The 27,922-nt window shown below is 39.9% G+C and overlaps 1 protein-coding gene across 1 annotated transcript in view; it reads right to left on the minus strand.

Annotated features, from left to right (window-relative positions):
* The window catches only part of NELL2 (neural EGFL like 2), a 165,630-nt gene that overhangs the window by 106,394 nt on the left and 31,314 nt on the right, over positions 1-27,922 (minus strand). Inside the window, exons 4-9 of the mRNA XM_075491600.1 lie at positions 20,368-20,541; positions 20,163-20,259; positions 16,086-16,158; positions 15,821-15,903; positions 14,637-14,765; positions 13,251-13,353 (exon numbers count right to left, since the gene is read on the minus strand). Of these exons, the coding sequence (XP_075347715.1) occupies positions 13,251-13,353; positions 14,637-14,765; positions 15,821-15,903; positions 16,086-16,158; positions 20,163-20,259; positions 20,368-20,541 (659 nt within the window). The remainder of the gene's footprint in view (positions 1-13,250; positions 13,354-14,636; positions 14,766-15,820; positions 15,904-16,085; positions 16,159-20,162; positions 20,260-20,367; positions 20,542-27,922) is intronic.

Consider the following 27,922-nt stretch of genomic DNA (forward strand, 5'->3'; position numbering starts at 1 on the left):
ACCTAAAAAAAATCAGGTGCTCCCAAAAGAGTTGGAAATTTTCAAAAGACAACTTTAAATAGAAACCTATGCACACCTAACATCACGCCCCTGTTTCTCAAGGCTGCCAGAAGTAACTATTATCCATTGTGCATTCCCAAACATTACAGTACTTCATGTCTAAAGTCAGTTCAGGACTTGAAATAAAGATGTAAAAGTAGCTGGAGCAGACGTTCATAGATTCTGCTTTGTCATAGCTGATTTCTCCAGAGTGCATCTGTTGCTGCTCTAACCCAGTCACAGAAAAACAGTAAGCTGGAGTTCAGCTGTTAATGTGACTCTTCCTTTTTTGTTTGGGAACTATATCAACGAGGGAAAGCCTTAGAGTCACTGATAATACCAAAAAAAAAAAAAAATTATATCTATCTTAACACTGCTATTGTCTTCAGGGGGACCTTTCCAGGCATCAGACACAGATTTTGCGTGCTTGTGCAACCAGGTGTGTTTGTCTATATGGGGCTGTAGTGTATGCCAGTCTCTAGGAGAGCTGCAATACTTTCATCCTACTGATATGTCAGCCAACTCACTTTTCTTCCTTTTCCTTTGTCTACCACTACCTTTATATGGAAACCAAGAATCGGAAAGTACAGTTAAAAAAAAAGATTTTCTTTTTAATTATCGCCCATTAGCATCAAACCTGCATAAAGCAAAGTACAATTCTGCAATTTCAATGGCACAGAAAAGACACAGGTACATCTTTAAATGTAATTCATTTCATTACCAAGAATCTCAGAAATGACTGGAATGGGTTAAATAGCATTAAGACAGAATGCTTAATGAATTTTATGAAACCTGTTCTCAGCATTTTTCATTTTTTTTTTCAAGCTCTTGAAAACCTGAGAGAAAAATACCAGCTTGCATTGACAAATTCTTGAATTTGTTTTCAATATATTGTTAGCAAAGACCTTGTTTTCGTTAGCTGCAGAGATCTAGTATGGATATATAGTAGAATTATAAAGGAACAGTGGACTTACGATGATCAGACTTGACAGATAAGAAATTTGGGGTGTTGCCCTAGCAAGAACAAGTACTGTCTTTCCTGTGGAACAAGCTTGGTTTTGTTAGAGGGAACTTTACTGGGATTGAGAAAATGGATCCGCCTGTGATCACATCACCTCAATACATGGGGAATACTTCAGCATTTCCAGGAGAAATGTGAGGAGCAAATAACCGTAATGCTAGAAATGTGCTTTGAAGACATAAGATAACTTTATTACAATGCTGAATTACATTGAAAACTCAAATTAGTTTCTCCTCCCCCCTCCCTCTAAATTCTGTTGTTCTGAGAGCTAAAACAATGGGAGTAAATATCTTCAGAGAAAGAAAAAAGAAACATTTTGCCCTCAAATCTTGAATACATATCAGTAACTCAGTATGTACTTTTCCTGCCGGACACAATCCTGACTATGGAAACAAGGCATAGCCCACAGTGCCAACAGCTCCAGGTCAGAGCCAGAAGTGCAGACACACACCTGAGAGAGAAGCCTGACAGGACAATGACTCATTTATTTTAGTTTTCCCTTACTCTCCCCATATCTTTGGCTCTATATCCAGTGTCTTATCTCTTCTCTTACACTTAAATCGTCAAATCCTGAATCACAGAATCATATAGGTTGGAAAAGACCTTTAAGATCATCGAGTCCAACCATAAACCTAACACTGCCAAAAACCACCACTACACCATGTCTCTAAGTACCTCATCCAAACGTCCTTTAAATACCTCCAGGGATGGCGACTCAACCACTTCCCTGGGCAGCCTGTTCCAATGCTTGATAACCCTCTCGGTGAAGAAAAATTTCCTAATATCCAGTCTAAACCTCCCCTGGCGCAACTTGAGGCCATTTCCTCTTGTCCTATCACTTGTTACCTGGGAGAAGAGACCGACCCCCACCGCTCTACAACCTCCTTTCAGGTAGTTGTAGAGAGCGATGAGGTCTCCCCTCAGCCTCCTTTTCTCCAGGCTAAACAGTCCCAGCTCCCTCAGCCGCTCCTCATAAGACTTCTGCTCCAGACCCTTCACCAGCTTCGTTGCCCTTCTCTGTACGCGCTCCAGTACCTCAATGTCCCTCTTGTAGTGGGGGGCCCAAAACTGAACACAGTATTCGAGGTGCGGCCTCACCAGTGCTGAGTACAGGGGCACAATCACTTCCCTAGTCCTGCTGGCCACGCTATTTTTGATACAGGCCAGGATGCCACTGGCCTTCTTGGCCGCCTGGGCACACTGCTGGCTCATATTCAGGCGGCTGTCAGCCTGAAGAATGGAGGACTGTCTTTTGTGTGTATGGTAATTAGACTGACGGCTCTTCATAACAGCAGGGTTTTAAAGGTACCTTAATACAAATAATTAATAGTGATAACAAGTACAGCTACTTCAATAAATGTGCTCACTGCATCTACCTACTTCCAAGTCAACCGTAGTCTGCTAAGAACTGCACTCGAAATGGCAGCATCCAGTTTGTTTTGTAATTTGACCTTCAAGCTTTTTTTTTTCCTTGGGGGGGGGGGGGGGGGGGGGGGAGGGCTGTCATTCTCCAAGGAAGAAAATTTCTTCTGTTCCACAAAATATTTTATTTCAACAACCACCTTGGGATTTTATTTAACAGACCTTGATATCCGTCCACATACGTTTAGAAGATGTTAGACTTCAAAACATGGAATTTTATAGGAAAGAATGAAGGACAGGGTTCTTGCTGTCCATGATCAATTGGCAGCAAGAAAGAAAAATGACTGGGACTTGCTTTAAACGGTACTGGTAAATAGCTTCCCAGATGATGAAAGATGCAAGGTACACACAGACCAGTTTCAGAGTACAGCAGAAGCCAAGGCGAGGATTTTTAATCTGTTTGCCTACACTGTAATAATCAACCTGTTACTTCCATCGAGTTTTCACGGGACTCAAGATGTCACACTGCAAAGAGGAGCAAAGGTGCAGATGTGTGAATCAAGATGGTTGAACTGATGTGCGAAAATAAGGATGTGATTCCTTGATTCCTTTATTTATTTATATGTCTACCTTAATTTTCTATTTTTTTTTAAATGTATTCACTTATTCTCACATTTCTTCATAGCAACTCTGCAATAAAATACTGCAAAATTAGTCAAATGAAAAATTTGTGGTTAGGTGCTTAAACCATACTACCAACTCTATACATACAGAGCCACACAAGACCATGGACATTCTGAAGTCCTATTCTACTACTATTAAGAAGCCTGTTAAGAAGCCTATTAAGAAACTTCACAACAACCATATGCAAGATTGTTATCTCTTCTATGCTATAATCAGATTTGATTTCTCCTTTAGGTGCCTTGAGGATCTAAACAAAGCTTCTGGATACAGCATGAGGGAAATATCTACAAAACAAACTCCCTCTTCACAAGCCTGTAAAATGTGCCTAGAGAAGATGCTGCACTTTGGTGAATATGAATATAACCTGAAGAAACATCTTAAGGAAATAATACCTGAATTTATGTCTCTTTGTCAAAGTAATAATGATATAGGGAGAATCACGCCAGTTCATCTTCCTTACCTTCAAAGTATTTGAAGTACTCCCTCACTAGAAATAACAGGTATGTGCCTATTTTCCAGATGAGTTAGGCGTATTTTCTTGCTTTGCTTTCAGGATGGGGGGGGGGGGAGGGGGGGGGGGAATCTGACAATTGAAACCAGGCATTTTCTGCCCCAATTTATTACATCAGTGACGTCACTGTAATACCATACTAACACTACTATATATAAGTATATACTGACCAACAGAAATAAGATAAAAAAGTTCTTCTTCACCATAATAGCTTATGACAATGCAAAACAACAAACCTAGTAATATCTTCAAATTTTATTCACCTGTTAGGGGAAAAAAAAAAATCCAGATGTTAAATAATTTTAAGGGATTTTAACCAAATGTGATCAATTATAAATAAAATGAAATCTGGAAAAACAGTCAAAATTATACTTGAAAAAAGTTTACATAAGCTTTTTCCAAGAGCTACCAGGGGAGTATCAGAATTTTCATTTCCAAGCAGAAAGTTACAGAAATCATTTCAACAAGTAGTAGGAAAAAAATACTAGTCAGCTACTCCATACAGGAATGCTTAGGATGGTCAACTACCCTCCCAAACAAACGGACAGAGCTTTCTTCTTAGTGGAAACTGGTACCAAATAAACACCCCCTCAAAAAAGGCAAAAATTAGTAAAAACACTCTCTATTTGGCAAAGATGCAGAACAGTGATACAAAAACATGAGAATCACTGTAGATACAGTGCTGTGCCCGGGACAGTGAAGAAAGCAAGTAGCAGAAACTCTTCAAATAAAGAGAAATGCAATTACTGTTTTGAAAGGAACAGATGAGGAAAGTATGACAAAGGACTGTTACACCATATCTGCTGAGATTTCAATTTTAAAGTTGTGTCTCACATGGGACAAAGTGGCCATTATTTGAAGCCGAATATATTTTATGAGCTGACAGATGTAGAAACAGTGATCAATAACAGCCTGGAGGTCTATACATCACACTTCAGATATCTGCAAGTGATGGCTAAGAGAATTAACCAAGCAGTAGAAGGCTTTATTCACTACACATTTCCACTGAAAAAAAGTCAAACTTCTGCAGTCCAAAAGACTGCAAGCCACTGGTTTAAATCATTATCTTTACAAAAAGACAAATAAAGGATAACAGTATACATCATTTTATATTAATCTCACTGAATCAACTTCACTCATATTTTACCATCCCTTCCTTAGGCTGCCAGGAAAATAAGATCACATTACTGACAATTTTGTGGTGGGATTTTTTCAGTATTTTATTTATTGAGTTTCAGCCTTCACAACCTTCCCATTTTTTCACGACATAGGCACTGTCAAAAAACTGTATGTGTGCCTTCTTTTACACTCCCATGGCTCCTACCAGTGTCTCCCCTGGGCCAGCTTTTCACTCAGATGACCCTTGTCAGTGTGGCAATCCCAGTATGAGTAAGAGTATGTCAGGTGCAAATTGGTCTTTGAAAACTGCACAGGCCTCAACAAGCCATGAATCTTGTTTGGTTGGTTTTTGGTATTTTGCTCTATCCAACTCCATGAAGTGCCCTCTGCCTCCAACTTACTACTTTTCTGTGACCTTGTCCAAAACGCAGTTTTGGGGTTTTCAGCTAAAGCCAAGTTCTGCTCGTTTCAGAACACATGCCCATTAAAGATCATTGTTAATTTTTAATTAAAACAAATTTAATCATTGTTAACAAATTTAATCATTGTTAATTGTTAATCATTGTTAATCTAGTACTACAGAAATTTGCAACATCTACAGAGGAAAAGCTCCAGGTAGAAACTAGAGCATCAGCTACAAGCTGCTGATTTGGCAATGTGCTCCTGGTTATGGGACCAAAAAAAAAAAAAACCAAAACCAAACAAAACCAAAAACCAACCCCCCTCCAAAACAACAACAACAAAAAACCCCCACCCTCCAATGATGCAGGTGCAGAGTGACATTAGCACACACTGGTGAGAACAAACATTGAAATCAATGCATAGCCATGTGAACACCCACATACCCTAGGTGATTTTTATAATTATAAATACAACCATGTCGTGGTTTAGCTTCAGTTGGCAACCAAGCACCACCCAGCCGCTCGCTGACCCTTCCCCCCCTGGTGGGATGGGGGAGAGAATCAGAAGAGCAAAAGTAAGAAAACTCGTGGGTTGAGATAAGAACAGTTTAATAATTGGGAAAAGGAGGAAAAGATTAATAATAATAATAATAATAATAATAATAATAATAATTGTAATGAAAAGGAAAACAACAAAAGAGAGCGAGAGAGGAACAAAACCCAGGGAAAAAAAACCCAAGTGATACAACCACTCACCACCCGCTGACCGATGCCCAGCCAGTCCCCGAGCAGCGATCGCTGCCCCCCGGCCAACTCCCCCCAGTTTCTATACTGAGCATGATGTCATATGGTATGGAATAGCCCTTTGGCCAGTTTGGGTCAACTGTCTTGGCTGTGCCCCCTCCCAGCTTCTTGTGCACCTGGCAGAGCACGGGAAGCTGAAAAGTCCTTGACCGGTGTAAACACCACTTAGCAACAACTGAAACATCAGTGTGTTATCAATATTATTTTCATACTAAATCCAAAACACAGCACTATACCAGCTACTGGGAAGAAAATTAACTCTATCCCAGCCGAAACCAGGACAAACCAGAAATTTTTTTATTATTATTTCATAGCCACCTGACTAAGCAAATTCTGGTGAAATCAGCATTAGTGAAGTCAGCATAGTAACTTATTAGAGACTGGAACACTGCCAGTCTGTCCGCTCCCAGCTGTCTGAAAGCCAAAATATTCTTATCTAACATATGTTAATGTTTTATTTGCACTGGAAATAAACTAAAATTATAATAAGCTACAGGTATTTTATATTTTGAGAACTCCCTGGTAAGAACATAACGAAAAAGGAATGGAAAAGAAAAGGTTCTTTCCCCAGACAGCCTCGACAAAATAGATTCTGAGAAGAGCAGGGGAGAGCAGAGCACGGCCTACAGCAAAATTTCGCGTGTAAAAAAATATTTTTAGTTCTCTACCAATAAAACTACCGATATTATGCTTCCAATTTCTTCTTTAGTGCAGATTGCTATACATTCAGTGTAATGTATTTTAATGAATAAGGATTTTCTTAAGCATACTTTATTTTATAATTCTTTCCTCAGGCACACAGTAAGACTAAAACTAAATGACTTTACCATTAACTGGAATTCTCCTCATCTACTGATACATTGCCTCCAGATCTAGAGTCTTCCAGAGGAGTTCCGTAATGCACGGGGTCCAGAATAGCTAAAAAGCCACTCGCCTAGGAGGGAGCTGCACTTCGATGCATGAAGAGTCTGACTGAGGCACAGGGCACCAACTCCCCCAGTCCTCCTCTGCTAACGCGGAACAATTACATTGAAGGGACGTGGGGAAGGAGGAAAGGAAACGTAGACGCACAATATTCTGAGAAGTCCAATTACTGTAAGCTGTAGTTCAGTTTACTGTAAGCTCTATTTTAATTTACACAGAACAACAGACATATATGAGGAGTGAGTTTCTTGCTCAGAAGGGAACTGGGAGTGAAAAGACAGCTTTTCCCTTCTGATGGACGTATACTGCCCAGCTTACAAAGAACAAAGGTCACTGGAGACAAGCTCTGCACTGAAAAGCACCTGACAATTCTGCCATTGGATATATCACAGATATAAACCAAATATACTGCTATGGTACAAGAGTAGTTTGAAAATTTCTACAGCTTTACCATGGAAAATATAGCAGAGACTGAACAGCTAGGGTCAAGAGTGAGACTGGCCCTGCCTACCAAAGCCAAGGGGAGTCTTTCCACCATCTTCAGCTGGCTTTGAGTTCAGCACAGGAAAGGCCCCAAAACATTCGTAGAGTGTCTCAGTGCTCAGCTTCACGGAGAAGAGAAGGCTCTGAGGAGATCTTCCCAATGCGTGCAAACACCTGATGGAAGGGAATGAGAAAGAGGGAGCCAAACTGTCCCCAGTGACAGGACAAGAGGCAATGGGCACCAATTAAAACACACAAAATTCCATTTGGACACAAGAAAGCACTTTTTTACTGCGAGGGTGACCGAGCACTGGCACAGGTTGCCCAGAGAGGTTGTGGAGTCTCCATCTGTGTAGATATTCAAAAGCCGTCTGGACACGGTCCTGGACAACCTGCTCTAGGGGGCCCTGCTTGAACTGGGGGGTTGGACCAGATGGCCTCCAGAGGGCCCTTCCAACCTCAACCATTCTGTGAGACTCTGAGATTGTAGGAGCTATGCTGGATTCACAAATGATACATGCATCAATTATGCTTTTCCACTATAGATTTGTAAATTTAAAATAGCTCCACTGATTTTATTGACCTACATGAGTTCAAGGATACGTTTTTTCCCCTCCAAAATATTTCTTTAGAAAAATTATTTGTGTTCTATTTCTAAATGAATAAAAATACTGCCGTTCTTTTGAAGACACAGAGTTGCCAAAGTAATAAAATGGTGTAAACAGACCGTAAAGTACAGTGTAATTCATCTCTGTAGTACAAGTTTGTATATAATGCTTTTTATCTGTCATTATAATGCGATACTATCATTGTATGTGACTCAAAAGCCTGAGAAATAAGGTTGATGTGAATCATTTCAGCATAGAAAATCCAGAAAGCGGAGGCTGAACGGACACTATTCTGCTAAATGCTAAATAAAATTCAGAAGTTCTGCAAGCTGACTACAGGAAGTTATAATAAATAACATGGCTCTAGGAAATAATCCAGCGCTGGCTATATTCCGGATATCTTTTAGTACTATTCTGAAGTAGGTTAATTTATATGATTTTTCATATTAAAAAAACACCTCAAAATAACAGAATTTATGCTCTATTTGCACTTGCATCTTTAAAAAGCCACATATAAATATTTATAATCAAAAAGCAACTAATCTTTTGCATTAGCCAGAATGTTGCTTCTCCTTTATATTCTAAAGTGTGCATTTTTTAAAAAAGCTATGATAAATGACTAATCATTGCTTCACTGCTAAAAACTGCCTCTCCTTCCTCCAGTGCCGATGCCGGCTCTGTCACCCTGAGCCTGCTGGCTGCCCCACAGCCCTCAGACCCATGCTGTGTCCCAACCAGCCTGCTGGAGCTGCTCTTCGGTTTCCAGACTGCCCCTTCTTCTGCTTTACCGCAAGGATAAGATGGCCTGTTCAGTCAGCGCTCACTAATCCTGTCGTTCAGTCATTTCTCTGAGCTGCAGCCTCTTCTCTGTGCCACGCTGAATGCAGGAGAAGCTCCTCCAGCACTTGGGTGAAGGAGGCGGGGGCTGGCGTGCCACGCTGCCACCGATGCACATCACCCAAGGCGAGCCAGTGCCACTCCTTGGGCCCGGAATAAAGGTGGCAATTTTGTGAAAAGATGAAACTTAGAGGGCAGCACAGGCTTAAGTCCATAATGCTTCAATCCACCTGGCTATATGATGAATTTCAGAGGAAGCTTAATCCTTTAAGTTTCTAGATACAAATTTTGCACTCTTGCTGATGGTCAATTGCTGTGCAAATGAGAAGCAGATGGGCTTTCACAGCTCCTTCTCCCTGTGTCAGTGGGGCTACAAGTGCTGAAGCTTGCAGGAGAGTGTGTAGCTTTGGGGAAAAATCAACACATCATGAAGACCAAAAGGGAGAATCTTCTTACTTTTAATTATAAAATTAAAAGTTTCTGTAAGCTAGCAAGACAGATCACTGCATCAGAAACCCATGCAGGTCATAAGAGCTACCATGTCTGTATTGTGTTTTAATTACTCTGTTCAAAAATCCTTCCCGAATGATATAACCCCTCTATATGCTCTCTCTCTGCACCTGCTAGCAACAGAAGCGTGATCCAACAGAACCCTATGCTTCTCACAGTTGCTTAAAATACTTGTGTTAAGAGTGTGAATTTGGCTACAATGCACCAGAAAACCAACAAATGTCCTGTTTCAGAAAAAAACAAGTGCATGTAAAAATCACAGCCTGCAGATTTGAACATAACGACTCAGACTTTATCCTCCACTGAAATCTGTTGGGATAGATTTAAATAGTTTGGGATTAGGTCTATAAGTATCTGCAATGTCAGTTGGAGGAGGACAGTGATGAGAAGAGAGCAATTTCTTCCTGGAGATCAGTCTTTGATGATGGGAATTATTACTGCGCCAGATACTGGTACAAATATCACTTTGGGCCTTAAAAAAACTAAAATCAGCTAGTTTGTTAAAAATACACTGGCTCCATTTAAAAAAGTACATATATCACATAGCTATTAGAAATGATGCCTTAGTGTTAATATACCAACCAATAAAAAGGGTACCATAAAAAGATTTGCTGACCAAGTAGCAATTGTCTCAGGTACTAAGACATTGGCAGTCCTTCCACAATTCACTTAAAATAAATGAACTCGTCCTTGTACTTCTTAAGCCAAGTCCGTGGTCAAAGGCAATACTTTATAGGGTCAGTAGGGGAGCTTAATCTCTCCCCGATTCGTATCAATGCCTATCACCACACAATGCATTTGTCTCTGCAGAGGAGAAAAGAATTTAATGATCTCTTGCACATACCTTCTTGGATAGGTTTAAAATTGCATTGGGAATAGAAAAGAAAGTGATCTCTGCTTTCCAGCTCCAAACAATTCTCCACAGGAAGCTCCCACTGATCTGAGATGCATGCTCTGGTAACTTGACTAAATTTTGTGTTGAATAGCTTGTCTGTAGCTGACACATATATCCAACACATTGGCCAATTTATGTGCCTTGGAAGATCATTGCTTCTTTTAGCCCATTACGGCTAATAAAAAATACTGATAATTTGCATGCATTGCCATTCCTTATGCTAGCAGCATCAACCTTCACACAAGACAAAACAGAACAAGTTGTCTGAATGTCCTCAAACAAAGGTACGGAGTTAGGGGAGAAGGTCAGGGTTTGTTACAATTGTTTTCTTTTGGCTCACAAGAAGAACCAAAGCAAAGCAAAACTGGTAAAAAAAAAAAAAACCACACAAAACAAACACCCACAAAAAACAAAACAACACAACATTCCTTACTAAGTGTTCTTCCAACTAAATATTTAAGAAAAAACATGATGAGTCAGTTGTGCTGAAATTCCTCAAGGGTTGAAAATGTCATAAAACGAGATACAACAAAGCTGCACAATCCAATATTTAAATGCTGGCCTGGCCTGAAGATCATTTCCTACACATAAGGAAGAAATTTTTTACGATGAGGGTGGTGAGGCACTGGAACAGGTTGCCCAGAGAGGTGGTAGATGCCCCATCCCTGGAAACATTCAAGGGTCAGGTTGGACGGGGATCTGAGCAACCTGATCGAGTTGAAGATGTCCCTGCTCATTGCAGGGAGGTTGGACTAGATGACATTTAAAGGTCCCTTCCTACCCAAACCATTCTATGCTTCTATGATTCTATGTTCTGTCTTGAAACAAATAGCAAACTCATCTAAAGAACAGTGTATTAGGCATCACTTTTTCTCAGCATTTATGATTGATTGTTCAATACTAAGGATACTGGCTCCTTGAGCAACACACCCTAATTAGCTGCCTTCCCAATTATAAGCCATCTGTGTTTGGTCTACATATAATCTAGTCAGATGCCACATTCCCTGATATTGTTCTAAGAATTGAGAACAAAAAAGTTGTTCTCAGAATCTATCAAAATGCAGGAACTCAGCTTTGACCCCTTGAGCAAGAACCATGGTCAATGAGCACACTGACCTCAATCAGCTCAGACCTTGAGCTAAAGACACCAAGAAGACAGGGTACAGCTGGCACATATGTACGAACTCAGTGACAACTCAGCATTTCCACCAAGCTGGCCTGGAGAACAAGTAAGGATCTTGCAGTCTCCATTGCCTCTAACTTCCACTTTTTACACTCTCACTGGAATTTAAGTACCTTGTCAATGGGACTCCAATTTACACTCTCCGTCCTTTGATTCCAGGGAGTTGGCCGCTTAAAAAGTTGTTTGATTATTTTTAAATGACACTTTAAGTAACCTCGATGAAATTAAGAATAATTTTTCAAAAGAATTTTTTTTTTTTAATCTAATCATTTTTCTGGTAGTTTGTCAAGAGAGGTATATGTGTGCATGTTAGTTACAAGTTGAATTATGTACTGGCATCAAATTAACAACACTGGAAGCTAAAAGGCTTTTGATAATATTAAAAATATCAAAAAAAGCAGTATCAGAGTAAACTTCACAGTGTGCTGTACCGCAATTGTATCTTAATTGGAAGGAGAAGTAGTAATGCTGTATGACAAGGTCAGCGTCCATATGCTCATTCACATTTCTTGACCTTTGTCAAGACTCCCAAGAAAAACAACTTCATAAGATGTCTTATGATGTGAGCGCTTCCCCATTAACATCTGGATGGAGAATTCCCAACTCAATTCACAGGCAGTACATTACAAAAACATACTTCAGAGGATCAGGTTTTCAAACCCTGCCAACATGGTCAACGATTCAAAATAGAGGCTTGAACTCTACATATCTCACATCCCTGACTTACCAATTCCCTGAGCCATCTAATATGCATGGAAATTCTGTGTAGCTGGTTAAAAAAAAAAAAAGTATTTGAATTCTCATTTCCTCTCAATTAGAATTAATCTACTTGAGTAAGTTAATAAGGTTTCATAAAATGGGATGGTTTGTGTAACTTCTAACACAATTAAATATTAATAAACTCCTGTGGGAGCAAGATCAATGGAGTACAAAACGTCTTCCTGAATTTTATCTTACAACATGTCATTTTAACCAGTTATATATTTCTCTATACTCTAAGAAGTTTTATACAGCAGTAGAAGAGTGATGAAACCACACAGAGAAATCTCAGTATTTACAGAATAAAGAAGTGTGTGCATCTCATGCTCAGTTTCAAGAATGGATTCCACTGTAGCCTAAAATAAATAACCATCACATATGCGATACATGTCCATCATCAACCTGAAATATTACATATAATCCATCTAGATAGCGACTAACCTAAAATTCCCCTTCTCTGGCCCTACTGGCAACAAAACCAAAATGCTATAAAATCAAAAGGTAATCACCTATCTTAAATGACAATACTAAATTACCTCTATCCAGTTTCCCGTATAATTCTGCCTGACCTTTCGTGAAAGAACATTTCTAGGTGTCTGGGTTTTGCTGGTCTCTTGGGTCTAGTATGAGTTTTCTCTTCCCTTAATTACAGAAGAAGAATCATAAATCTTAACCTCCATTTCTAGCACTACAACGTAAGGATGAAAATACACTCTTCTTGAGATAGAGGCATTAGAAACACTGGTCAAAACAAACACCAGGCAATCACTGTTGAATTTCTATCAGTTTGGTCTAAAAGATAGACTATGGAAGTCTGCAGAAAGTTTTTTAAATAACTTTTTCTTTTTAAACATTGATAAGAAATATCTTATGTTAAAAAAAAAACCCACACACAACTAAAATAAAAAAAAAAATACCCGCAACTGAAAAATGAAAACGTTCTGGTTATTGATTTCCCAAAATATTTCAGGGAAGTCTAAATTCTCTCATTCCTTAACCCAAATATTTCATTCCTTGACCAGTGCTTTCACTGACATGTTTACAGAAAGGTTCATTTTCTTTACAGATTTCAAAATATTCATTAGAAGGAAGCACTGCAGTAAAACTTACATTGACATTCTTTGCAGCACTTGCCATCCACATACGCCAGGGCAGAGTTAATCGGGCAGTCAGAGAGGGGGCAAATCAAAGCCTCGCACTGCACAGTACCGTTCTAGAAGAATAAAAGGTGCTTAACTGGTAGCTATATTTAGCAAGAGCAGAGATGTTCTTAAACACAGGAACTTAAAATCTATTTTTAAATGCAATGAACTCTCTAACAATACCCAAAAAGACATTTTAACATGGTTCTTTTAATAAATACAGGAACAGAAGCTATACCTTTAGAATATCATCCATGCAATCTTTCAGACATGTATGATGTGTTCTTTGAGATGATAATGATCTAAGATTTTTTTAGAGGCAAATCTATTTGGAGGTAAAACATTCTGCCAATCAGCAGCAAACTGAGAGATTAGTGTGAAGTAACAACCTCACAGAACAATACCCTACCTTCTGATTTTTACATAAGAGACTATATATTTCTAAAAGATAATAATATCATAGCTGCAAGAAAAACCTGAGACAAAAATACATAATGCATTTAACACTAAATTCAAAGCATTTTAAATGGCTATCAGCCAGATTTAATACCATGGACTAAGTCTTCTTCTCATCAACCACAAAACTCTAAAAGCAAAACTAACATCCCTCCAGAAATATAAAGATCAAAATCATACTAAGCTTAAGGAGAAGCATTTAGCAAATTATAGATAGCAGCAAATCAATCTAAGGTGCAGTACAGACAACAGCAGCCTTTTCACCAATTTCTAATGGCCTTTAGATTAGGCATTTAATGAGTTCAAATGGAATTAATGAGTTTTAAATGAACGGACAATAACAAAGATGCCATGGTTTGGTACCTGAAAGGATACTTGCAATTGCTTCTGAAGTTGCGATACCTTTGGGAATCTTCCATCCACCTAACAAATCTTTTTCATTTGTGATGTAACAGAGCACGCATGCTGACCCTGACATTTTACTCTTTATTACTTATTGAGATGTAACCAAAGGCAACTAAAGGGAATCAGGCACAAGGGATCTATTAAATCATTTGCTAAGAAAAAGGCTGTGTTTATAGTGATAAAAAGCAGGGAATTAATTATCCAGAGAAACTGTTTGCAACTCAGTGCATGGGAGTAACGTGACAGCTAAGTATATTGCATAGCATCTGCCTTTGGTGACATGAAATAAAGGAGAGCTACACATGCTGGCAGTGCTGAAACAATAGGAAAATGTATTTATTAATACTATTCCTTAGATTTGGAATAGGTTTTTTAGCACTTTGTTGTTACTACTTAGCATACATCTGGAAGTTTTCTCATTATTTGCCTCAATAAAACTGTAATCAGAGGAAGCACTAGAGTTCCTGAGTCTCCACTCAAACTGTAGCCATACCATGCAAGTGCAGTTCTTACAGCCATCTGTCCAGGATTCAAACTCTCTGTAAGTCATGCCTTTCATTGTGCAGGTCCTTTCACAGTAGCACTGATCCAACTTGTTCATCCTCTGCTCAGCTTGGGACAACTGTATTTACAGTTCACAAAAGTTTTGAATTTGTAAGTAGTTTCCACATTAGTATAAACACGATTCAAACTATCCCCCTTATCATCAAAGCATGCAGATGAGAGAATGCATGTAGGAAAATGCAGTCAAAGATTATAAAACAATTATTGTCAAACACAATATAATTAAACCATCAGTCATTCGGAGATGGAAATTAAGAAGCAAGACACAATGCATTTCAGCTTTCTCTAACATCAGGGACATCATGAAACAGAGTGAGTAGGTCAAGATGGGTATGGCCCCTGATTTCTCATCTTTGTATGTGAGAACTGACCAAGAATCTTGCTCTACATAAACTACTTGCAGATATTAGGTTATGCACAAAAGACCTGAATCTGAGTAGAGAGGCAAAATTGGAGGTAAAGCTCAAAACCAACATGTTAGCAATGGTTTCTCCACTTCAACCAAGGCATTTTTAACATCTGTGTATCAAATCAGCCAGATAACAGCATTCCTGCAGACATCTAAAGAACTGACATTTAAAACCAGAGGACTAGTTCACCGGCAGACATGAATGCTTTTCATGTGATATTCTAGGGAAAAAAAAGAAGGAAATGCTGCTATGGATCCTTAATTCCTTGTCTTGCATATATTTTGTCTGAACACACCTTTGGCAGCTCAGGTCTAGAAAAGTCTTGGACCAGTAAGTCTTGCTGCAATAAGCACTATAAGTACAGCAACCTATTTCATTCTAGGTTTATTGACTTGTTAGGCTAATAGACAGAGCTTGAATATCTATGAGCCCTTTCCTTGCTCAGGGATTTGGATTCTGTTTACTATTAAAAGATATGATTCTATAAAAATATTAAAACACAAGAATGCTCTCTGAACTGGGAATTTGTATGTATAGACACTAGACACCACTATAGAAATACAAACATATAAACATACCATGCAGGGATGTTCCGCACACACCCACATGCACATCCCCACATATGTACAAATAATCTAAAAAGACAGCAATTAAAGCCTTAGAGTCATCACTCGCCCATGCCATGACTCCTAGTAAACATTACCTTAGCTGATGTTTTGGCTAAAATGTCTTGCAGTTCCATAATTTTCTGCACAAGTCCATGGAAGTCATTACAAGTTGGGCATGCTAGAATAACAAAATATGTATATTAATTAAAAAAAAAAAAAAACAAGTATTCACAATGGGTTCAATCATGTCAAAGTTGACAACCAATACACTGAAACTCAAGGTTTTAAGAAAGCTTGTAGGACAGAAAGCAGGTACAAAGCACACCTTTCATTTTATGGTATAAGAATTAATAGACTTACTGCGATTAAGATCTGGGCATTGAGAAATAAATCCTTGAGGCATGACAAGTAATTGCACATCTTGCATTATGCCCTATGTGTAAGTAGAGAGAAAAAAAAGGATACATTATTTTTACCTGTCAAAATTATGTTTTCCATTCACCATGTAAAACATTAAAGCCCACACAGAAAAACTGCCTGATAAAAACAATACTTATGAATACACAGCTTCTTGCCTGGACCCAATGTAGTGATAGAAGAATAAAGAGAAAGTAAAATAAATAGATGTACAAATACAGACATACTGAATCATTTTTAAAGACATAAGATTAAATGTCAAGATGTAATTATGTGGCAAGAGTTTTGTTGTTTTGAATTCATTGTTATTTTTAGTTAGCCATTGCAGAAAAGCTTGAAAATGACCTTTAAAAGTAATTTGAAAAACAGTTGCAATTTCAGTTACTTTGAAAGACTCTTTTAAATAAAATGCAAATTTTTCACTAAGCTACAACTGTCAAACAGAAGTGAAGAGTAAAGACACCCGAGTCAGGAAAAACACATTCATGCAAACCCTTTATGATTTCGATGGGGATCTTTTCATAAAGCACGCAGAATGCCAAGAAACTACATGTCTGTTACACAGTCGCATGTTGGCAAGAACTTAGGGGAAGGGGAAGTTTAGCATGAAATTCAACTGTGCCATCTGGAAAGGGCTGGTTTCACCCAGAAGAATAGATCCCATGCTTGCAGGCAGAATTTACATGCATCCTTAGTCATTAAGATATAATTAGCAGTCACTTTGCTGGTCTCCAGAAGCAAAGGCCAAATAACAAAGTGAGCCATCCTATCATATTCACTCCAGATGTCCCTTTCATCCATGACTCCCTCCCTGCATCTCTAAAACCCCTTTTAGGAGGAAAAGCAAAAAAATTACAACATGCTTCAGCATGCTTATGAAGAGAGTGTTTCACGACACTAAGAACACAATGCAAACTAAATGCACAAGTCCACATTTCATCCACATACACAGGGCATTCAATACAGATGTTGCAAAGTCAAAGAACCAGAGTTTTGACCTCAAGCGAACGACACAGGGTGACTTAGCAACCTAACTGACCTACAGAGAAGCGTAGGTGTCACTGGAGGGCAACTAAGAGGGTACTTAAGTACCATGCCTACCTTTCTCCCTTAACAACAAAGCTGTGATCTAGGACAACTGGAGGCTCCCCCATGCTGCACAAGGAGCTGCAGCAATTAGCTAACAGTGAAAAAATAGGTGTGCCTGAGACAGGGCTCCACATCAGGACCTCCCACAGCACATGCTGGAAGTCAGGAGCAGAGACCTCTTTGAAGAGCACACCAAAAAGCTCACTGTATTAATTTCTCCTCCCTTCCTTCCTTGGTGTCATCAACTGCAAACTCACGCCAACCCAAGTTATGGCATTTTCATGACAAGGAGGAATGGCAGGGTCCAACCCATTCAAGTTTAAAATACTCTTCACTGAACACACAGGCAAGTATTCAAATCGTTTAGCTATTAACCAACAGTAAAGCTCCTCCAACTATTTGAGGAGCTTTCTTCATCATACATCAGCTATGATATGAGCTGACTCTCCCACTCACCAGGAATTCAGGTTCCTTCTCATTCTCCCGAAGTAACAACAGGGAACTGTGACATCTAGCCCACCTGGGCTCCCAAATCAGGACCTCCTGACAGTACATGAGAGGCTTTGCACAGGCTCCTAAAGAACCTAGTGCTTCAAATTAACACACTGCTGGATGCTAGGTACTGAGAGAAGTTACATGGTACCAGAAATCAGATAGCCAGAATTGCTCTCTCAGACTTCAGACCTTAAAGTGAAACAGGTACAAATATATCCCAGTGTGAATATGCCTACTGGCACATTGGTTTAGTGCAGCAATATTAGGTTCAAAATCAAATACAACCAAATAAAATCTTTTTCAGAGTGACTAATGATTTTGAGTACCTTGACCCCTCTGGCCAATCCATTTAATCCACTCAAAGCAGCCTGATTTTTGGAAATAGCCAAGCACCTGGACCTCTCAAAATCAGATCAGTAGGAGTTGTTCCATGGTCAGTGTCTAAAAACATAGGCTCCCCAAAACACTAAGAAGCATTGAAAGTCCTCATCTTCTAAACTGACGAATCTCCTGTACAACAGTGTCATTTTCATTTTCAGATGCAGTTTGACCATTGGCACTACATTATGCTGGAGAAATCACTTAGCACAGTATATTTTGGCTGTATCAATGCCCTTTTAATAGCTATCCGTTTCTGTATTTCTGTTAAGCTGGTTTATACTTGTAACTGAGGCAAAATTCTCCATGTATTTTGTTTAATTTTAACTTTCTTGAAAAGAAAGAAACAAAAAAATAAATACAGTCCACTACTGGAGCATTTATTTTTCTACACCTAATGAGCTTCTTTGCAGTGACTATGATTTGGCAAAAAGAAGAATAGAATCGAGTCAAAAACTGAGAAGGCTCAAAAAATAAAAGGAATATTAAAAATGTATTAATTATAAGCACACAGAAAAAATGAAGTGTATCCGAGATCAGTTTAAGCAATGCATTAATATTTTCTGATCTTATTCTTGGAGTCAACTGTTTATTTAAGCCAGAAATATAATTTTGCAGCTTGTTTAGCAGACATCCTCTTAGTCTTCTGGAGGAAAAGGAAACACATATTGGATTGAAAAAATAAAAACAAAGTCATGCTTCAGTTTTCAAACCTGAGTGCCCCACTGGACCTCTGTACTTCATACACAAGGAGGATATAAATTAGCATTTAAGTATGGCAAACAGTATTTCAACACCCAAAAACCGATTTTAGCACAAAAGCACAGAACTTGCTGTGAGAACCATAGTCAAAGTATTTTACGCTGAAAAAAAGATTTAGCAGGCCATATTTTAAAAAGTGATTGGGTCTGTGATCAACATCATCAATTCTGTTTTGCAGTTCAAGTAAAAAGATGCCTACTGGGAGGAAAATGGGACTGCAGTGTGGAAGGCATCCACAGGGATGCCATCATTTGTTAAAGCAGCTCCAGAGAAGACTGAGGCCAAACCGCAGACAGCAGCTGTGACCAATGAGTGCTACCTCATGGACTCAGAGGAATCAAAATCTACATTCCAGTTCAACATAGCATTCACTTTTTCAATCTTGCTATACACCAGGTGCTTGCTATATATACATGTTAAAGCAGAAGCAGTAAGCAAAAAGCATGTACAAATATTCTTCCTCTGGGTGAAAAAGCATTCTCTTCATTGATGCTAGTCATCTCATTCATTTCTGAGCAGAGAAGACATCGTGATGAAATCTAAATCCTACAGAGGCAATGAAATTGGAGTTCCCTAGACTGTAGTGTTGTGACACACAAAAAATGCATCTAGCTATGAAACAGACAATAATCTGACCATTTATTTCCAGAATTCTGTTGCACTTGGCCATTCACCTTTCCCTGTCTTAGGCTGCTGTTGGCTGTGTCATTTGGTGACACTGAGCCCTATGCATGTGGCTCTGCAACTTTATTTAGTGAACTCCAGTTTGAGGGAAACACAGCTCACTGCATCTGATATGCTGATAAACAAGACACCACAGCCCTAAGGACTGTGTTATGATCACAGAAGCACAGACTGGTTGAGGTTGGGAGGCACTCCAGGAGCAGAAGATCCTGAGATCTTCTACTCCAACTCCCCTGCTCAAGCAGGATCAGCCACAGCAGGTTGCCCAGGACTGTGTCCAAATGGCTTTTCAATATCTCCATAGTAGTCTTACTCTGACCAACCTCACAGAAGAACTGTCTTCCTACGTTCAGATAGAATTTCAGGTGTTTCAGTTGTTGCCCATTGCTTCTTGGCCTGTCAGTGCGCACTACTGAGAAGAGTCTGGATCCCTCATCTTCATTCCCCCCACACATTCAGGGATTTATACACATTGATGAGATCCCCCCCTGAGCCTTCTCTTCTCGAGGCTGAACAATCCCAGCTCTCTCAGCCTCTCCTCGTGTGAGAGATGCTCCAATCCCTTAATCATTTTTATTTAAGTTCACTCTTTTCCTTTCAGGGAATGCATACCTTAAAATAACCATGTGCATTATTCCTCTGTCCCAGCCAAAAGGTTGTACCCAAAGGTAAGTCCATGAAGGGTTTCTCCACAATTCTTTCATAAATTCTGAAAAGGAAGGGAAAAATAAAGCCCCAAGTTGTTATAATTTCATTTACTCAGAGCTGGAATGTTCCAAATGTGACAACTTCTTACCAAACAACACTCTTTACTTACTTATTGCAGTCCACATGTAAAATCAAGTGAGAGGCGCTGATTGCTAAGGAAAGCCTGTGCCATTTATCATCTGCCAAAATGTATGGGAATACTTCTGTGTGGGAGCGATGACTGCCTGAACGATAATGCAACCTGATTTCATTTCGATGACCGCTGCTTTCCAGCTCCAGGTACCTGTACCATAAATGCACCATCATGTCATGAACGATTCTTATCAGCACAGCAACATTTTACATAACACAACTTCTCATTATCATGCAGGAACTATTCAAAAGAGGGGGAAAGACAGGCAAAGACATACAAAGATGAAAGCAGATATTTTCCAGATTTGCACTGCATCCTTCTTCTCAATAACCCATAATAGCAGGTTCCAACTTTCATGTAAGTACACAAGATCCCAAGCCAAATATTTTTTTCCTCTAGCAACACTATTTTCCATAACATGATCTGATTGGAAATGTAATTACCCTATTATGAATAATTGCCTCATATCCTGAAAGCACAGTAAGGATACTCTGAAGGCATGAATGCACAAAAGATAACACCAAGTTTTGCAATAGGGACATCATTAGCCATTACCAACCAGGGAAGTAAGCAAGAACTGAGACTGGACACTGCTTTGTTTGCTTTCGGATGTACTGTTAACATCTCCTTTCATTTTTAATAATGAAATTTGTCCAGAGAAATACAAAATCAAGAATTGCTAACTCTTCAGAACGTTTTATATATATGTACATATTTGCTTTGTTAAACAAGTATGTGTGTGTATATATACACACATGTATGTATATGTATGCACATATATGTATATACACGGTAAAAAGCCAGCATTGCAGCTGTACCAAGATAAGTGCACCATATACCAGATTTGCAGATTGCAAATACAAGCTTTGCTGGTGAAATTCCAGGAGATCAATTTAAAAAAAACACCTCATAACCAAACTTGGTACTTAGACAGGCCTATTTCTTGCACATCAGCCCTCTTCTGGGAACAAGCTTGACAAACCATTTGTCTTCTAAGTACTAAGTGTCCCATTTTAAAGGCCCCCCCTAAAATGCTTTTAAAACAGGACAGAAAAACAGAAATGGAGATTCTCTAAGAATCATATGCAACCTGCAGCTAAAGAGCAAGGAAAATAGCATAGTATGTGGTGAGATGCACAACAACTGGGAGAATGGACAATTCGTTTTTGTCTATTTTTGCTGCTACATCTGCAATCAGGCATGACAGTGGTTTGTAATCCGAGTGCACATGTGTTTTAGGCTGATGCCATTTATTTCAATAGGCTATCTATATTAAAGGACAAGACAATGATTGCAGTTTTCAAGAGTGAAGATGAAACCAAATCAAAACCACCTTGTACAATCATTATCCCTAGGGGGAGGTTGGGCTCACTGCACATCTCTCCTTCCTTCAGGGTGTTTCACGGTGGAACATGCCTAGCAACAGCACAAAAACAATTATCCTTTTGCAGAACTGGCAAAGGGCAATTTCTTCTTCCTCTCCAGTATTAACAAAGCAGTTAACTAGAGTCAGCAGTAAATTTTATAATCTGAGATAATTTACCTCCTCATGGCCCAAAAATAATTTTTGCATTGGCAAGAAGTGTAAACTAATTGAAGGCCTGGCTGGAAAAAAATTGGGCAATAGTGGCAGAACATCAGTCAACCTAATAACCTCCTTCATAACTCAAGCTTCAAGGATAAAAATAAGGTCACTCTCAACCTAACAGAGAAGGGGAACATTGCAGATCTGGACTCCTCCAGCAAGTTTTAAGTGTCTCCACCTAGTTGTAGATACAATCTGGAAAAAGAAAGGGATGGATATGTTGAAACATTATGTCCTGGTAGAACCAACAGCTAGCTCCTACTTTCTTCAAAGTCAATGGCAGAACTGATGCCAGCACACAGAGATGCAGGCAGGCAGGGAACAAACTACAACAGCAGACATACAGTCAGTACAAAAGGTATAAAATGAACACTCATGTTGCTCCTTATGCAGGTGAGATAATGAAATCTCTGAGAATGAAACATGGATTTCCCAATAAAAAGAAGACATCACTGTAAAAATTTCAGGAATTAAGAACTGCTGAGAGAGGATGCTGACATTTGATGACACTGCAATAAGCAAGGAAATCTTCCTACACAAAGCTGTGCAAAAATTGTGGACACTTGGGGTTTTGTTTTAACTGTGATTAACTGTTTTGAGATCCACAGGCGATCTCTTTTGTTCTTCCATTTGGTAAACAAATGCATCTACCTTCTAAAGGCTTGATGATTGTTAGAAAAAACGTGCATCAAAACAAAAAAGAAAATAATAGCTATTAGGAGAATTATTAGCAGAATAATTTATGGTTTACTAATAATCTGTAGAGGCAGCAGGAAAAAATAATTAGAAAAGGAAGTAGAACGACAGCTGGAACAATATTCCCTTCAGCTTAAACTAACGCCATGACACTGAAACACAGGGAAGTTAATCGCTTTCACTTCATTTGTTACAAAATACTGTGCTTGCTATGCCACTTTTCTATATTTGCTTAACTGCCTGGACTTAAACAGCTCTGGCTCAGACTCGTGAGCTTCAGAAGATGGGACAAGCCCCAGCACTGACAATCGGGTATGGGTGGCAATGCAAAGCGTGCCCCCAGCGAGGCTTCTCGTGCTGTCTGTGAGGCTGTAACAAAGCACACACTTGGGTACGCACTTTCCAAAGCTTTGGAAGAGTCTTTGAGAAAGTAAGCTAAGCATTAACAAGTACACCTTGATTTAAAAAACTCATTTCTAATGACAAAAATACTCTAAACTTCTCCGTATGCGTGGGATTACTAATCTTTGAGAGGAAAGAGGGTGATCTTGTTTCCTAAAGGAAACAAGGGGATCTTATTCCCCAAAGAAACAATAACTGCATCATACTGCAGTCTCCTGCTAACCAAGAAACTCATTATTGAAAAGTTTCAGGGGAACCTCATCAGCCGAATCACCGGTTTCTTGTCCACACCAGCCCAGCCCAGCCCACCCATCGCAGAGAGAGTGTCAGCCAAAGAATTCCCATTACTAACATCATTACTGCTTCTCCCAACAGCTCCAAGGCGCTCGTCTATGCTGTGAAAGGCAAAGGGCTCAAAGTAAAAAATAAACCGCAATGAGAAACATGGTACAACAAGAGAACCTGCTTCCCCCTTTACTAATGTCCATGATCTCTGTGGTTGTTTAATCAACACCAGTCTACTTGATTTTAACCCCCCAAAAACCACACATGCTTTGGGTCAAATGCATTTAACTTAGTAGAGGGATGATACGTGCTTAGGTTTACGATGTTTGACATACAGAGAAGAAAATACCAACCTGAAAAAAGGTTATTACATCTCCGTAGATCACTCTGTGCGTGCACAGTCGTTGCAAAGGCAACAGCCAAGGCCACCGTAAGATCAGTCGCTCTGCTTGGAAACCAGCCAGACAGCGATCCCTTATGTACTGACTAAGGCTGAGCCTATTTTCGTAAGAGGAAGAAATTTGTCTCAAATGCCCCAGAGGAATCTGAGACAGAAAACAGCGATGTTTTCTCTGCTGCCCAGCACTGATCCATCGTAACTGCTGGGTAAGAGCTGAGTCAGCAGATCTGCTCAGCTGCAGAGCTGCTACCGCCCGTCCCGGCGAAGGGACCGTGGTCTGCACGAGCCTGCGCAGGACCCGCTCTTCGGGCCACGACAGACCAGCGCGGGGGAGACTGTGGAAGCAGAAGTCAGGAGGTACAGCAAAAAGCTGGAGATTTAGGAGATGAAACACCAGGTGGTCCTGGTGTATGCAGTAGCAGTCTTTGAGAAGAGGGAGGTATGGCCCTTCCGGCTAACGGCCGGCATCGGTAACGCCAAGTCTTTGATGGCTCATTTGGCGTCCCTGTTCACACAGCAAACACAGACTGTAGCTGCCCACTCTTACTCCAGGCAACTAATAAAAACTTACTTCAATTTACAGCAGGTAGACAAATATTTTAGAAGCTAAAGCAGCAGACATGATATCTTGCCTTATGAATTTATTACAAGGTGGGGGGGGTTAAAACTTTTACTACTCACATTTATAGGTATAGTGTTAAAAGAGTTCTTCATGGCTCTTTGATCTACACTAAGAAGAAAAGGAAAACCAGTAAAATTAAAGAGGAGTATGTACTTAAAATTAAAATCCTTATCTCCATTACTTATAAAAATCTTTATCTGAGGATTTGTGATACAAAAGTTCTGGCTTTTTTGTTAGGTATAATTACATCAAACATAAAAAAAAGAGATCCTAATCAGTAGACCCTATTCATTGCAAACTATGGCTACAATAGCAGTAAGCAATTCTGCTGGGTGTAGATTATGAAGACGTAAAAGCAATTCACACCGCACAGCCACCACATTCAGCAATGCGTTATTTGCTATTTTCCATGGTATGATGACCAGGCAGTCAGGAATGCAAGCCTTATTTTTCTATTTAGAAGTTACATTTAAAGTGTTCTGAAACATTAACTAGGAGTTTTTACTGCTTGGTGCATCCCCTAGAACAATATGGCATCAAAATATCCCCAGATGGTTTCTAAATGCCAAGTGGCAACTGCACTATACCTGCAAAAACCTAGTCCCCACCTCTCACTTCCACCACTGCTTGGCCTTACTGGCTTTGCCCTTTTCCCTGACTATCCAGAGCTCTACCTAGGCAAGAGATGACTGGCGGTTTTGCCAGGGAGTGATAAATAAAAAAGGTCTTTACTTTTCTGGATAAGTTGGTAGCACTTGGTGCAAGTCCACAGTGGGCAGGAAAGCCACCAATGCAGGTTTTGTCCCTTTCTTTTGCTGAATACAGTTTTAGAGCCAGACAAGAATTTTCTGACATAGGATATTTTTGTTCAAAAATGCTGATCCATTCATTAAAACCAAATCTTTTGATAGAAATAAACGTTCCCACAGCAAGGCTTGTGGGATGGGATGAAACGCGTGTTAAAATGACAGACAGAGAGAGCAAATCTAAGACTCTCTGAAAGACTTTCTCAAATATTCTTTAATGCTGCAGTTATTACCTGTTTGAAAGCAGAGATCCCAAGTGAAGAGAGGCTGAAATCAGAAGAGGGTATTTCCCATATCGAAACAGAATGCACAAACAATGGAACAGTAAAACCAGTCTCTCAGGTCAACCTGATGAGGCTCTTCCATTACATAGAATTCATCCATTAAAAAGAGTAAATCAGGTACAAGAGCAACCTAAATTCAGTAAGCTGATCTCAAGTCCTATGCCTATACTAATAAATAAAGCCAGCAAAGTCCATTCCTTGGCCCTGAAGACAAATATTAACAGTGGTGCTCCACTACGACTCACACCCATATGGGTGCTCTCTCCCACATTTCCCCTGAAATGGGTGGTTTTTTTCCACATAGCCTGTTGGGAGCAGTCCCTGGCCGATGCTACTCCACAAACCCTGCCCTGACATCATCTGCAAGGGTGCTAATTGCAGGAGACAAAAGCATACCAAGGAAGATACTAACAATTATGCAGAATGGACAACAGCAGGGCAGTGCTCCAGCCTGGGCCTGGGCACTGTTTGGTTTACTAACATAGCCCTGGCCAGGCACTGCCAACAAAGCTTTTTACTGCATTGAGTGGGGGGGGGACCAAAAAAAAAAAAAAAAAAAAAAGAGAGAATGACACTCCTCAGGACACTTGTCTCAGATGGAAAAGAACCAAGTTCAAGTCCCTGCTCCAAATCAGGCAGAGCAGAGATTAACGGTGCGAGGAAAATGCCTCTGAAGCACCCCAGCCAGCGAGCTACTGATCATTCTGGCATTTACATCTCTTCTGCTGTTTATTTTCTTCTACCACAAAAAAGGTCAACCATTTCAGCTTTGTTCCAGCATGATGACTGCTCATTGCACTGGATAGCTATGGAGGACAGCTGGAGAGGAGGAAGGTGCATTCCTCATGTGCACAGGAGGCAGAGCCCCATGCGGGGATATGCAGCGAGGAACACCCTCCACATCGGGATGTTCATGGGAGAGAACAGCCAGGCAACAGATGACTGGAAGAGCAGAAAGACACCACGTCTGTACCTGACTCAAACTAATAAAGCATGTGGGAGAAAAATATATGTCAATAAGACCTTGTTTCTGTCAACATCTTGCAGCCCCTCATCTGACTTCAGTGGGGCTGCTGTGATCTGGAAGACTTTGCTGGCTTTGAAGGCAAGAACTTGCCTCTCACCTGAGAGATCTCTCTGCTCGCCTCCCAAACTTTGAGCTCAGCTATGCCCCTAAATCAGCAAAATCCTGCCTTCCCCACCTGCAGAGTCTGCATAGCTTCTGCTGAGCCTAGCGCTATGATCCAAGAGCCCCCCGGTCATCACAGGATCAAGGTATCTCGGACCCTCTAATGTTACTGCTGACGACAAGGCAAGGCTCCCAGCCAGCCTTCCCACAGTGCTTGCAGGAGCTCAGCAGGAGCTAGAAGCAAGGGCTGAGGTCCCACCAAGCTCCCCGAAGCACTCTGAGAAGAGCTATTCTCCCAAAAGGTGCTGGCTTGGCCTTGCAAAAATTCAAACCTGGTATTATGGTACATTGTCCATGCTGTCCCATGTGAATATGAAATCAAATTCCCAAACCAGGAAATACTTCTTGAAACGCAATTCTTGCCTTTGAGCAATTGCTGTCATGCCTCCCATCTCTCTCACTAACCCCATTTATCAATATATTTATTCCCATTATTTCTCACTATCACACAGCCTCACTAGTATCAATTTTGCCTATCTGAAGCTTCCTTTTCTGCTAAGACGCAAGGAGGGAAGAAACTTTCCCAGATCAAACACTGTAAAAACAAATGGCATAAACCATGCTTCTCTCTCCCTTTCTTGACAAAGTTTCTCCACAGAGAGCAAGAGGACTGCAAATACAATAAACAACCTTCCAATACATATATAAGTAAAAGCAAAAGCCAGTTTTAACCTAACTCTTCCTGTTTCCTACCCTGACAGAATACAGATTTATTTGTTATTTATTTGTTAACAGAACCCTTTCAAACAATAGTAGAAGAACGGTATCTGTCAAAACTCACATTTCAACTATTTCAGTGGAGGTTTTCAGCGTCTTAGGCAGGGACAAATCTTTTGTCTCTTATTCAAATAGGTCTGTCACTAGTCTCTACTCAAACTACGGCCTCAGATGAGCATTTTGTAACAAACTGTCAACCAAATCACCCTGGATTAGTTGGCACTGCGATGATTTACATCAGCAGACAGGCCAACCTGACTTGATCTAACAGAAGTTACAGGAAGGTGGTTTTAAGGTGGGTGCATTACAAGAATTTACATCCTATTGGCAATTTTTTTTTTCTTTTCTTCTTTTTTTTTTGGTCACAAAGTGTAAACTAAACTGGAGCAAAAAAATCCAGGCAATAGTGACAAGGCATCAATCAATTTAATAACAACCCTTATAACCAACTTAAAGAAACAGGTCATCCCCAATGTCATGAAGACATTAAACTGAGTATAACACAAAATTGCTGCTTTACAAATATTTCCTTCCAGCCACACACT

The sequence above is a fragment of the Mycteria americana genome, chromosome 1 (assembly GCF_035582795.1).
Source record: "Mycteria americana isolate JAX WOST 10 ecotype Jacksonville Zoo and Gardens chromosome 1, USCA_MyAme_1.0, whole genome shotgun sequence".
NCBI classification, from domain to species: domain Eukaryota; kingdom Metazoa; phylum Chordata; class Aves; order Ciconiiformes; family Ciconiidae; genus Mycteria; species Mycteria americana.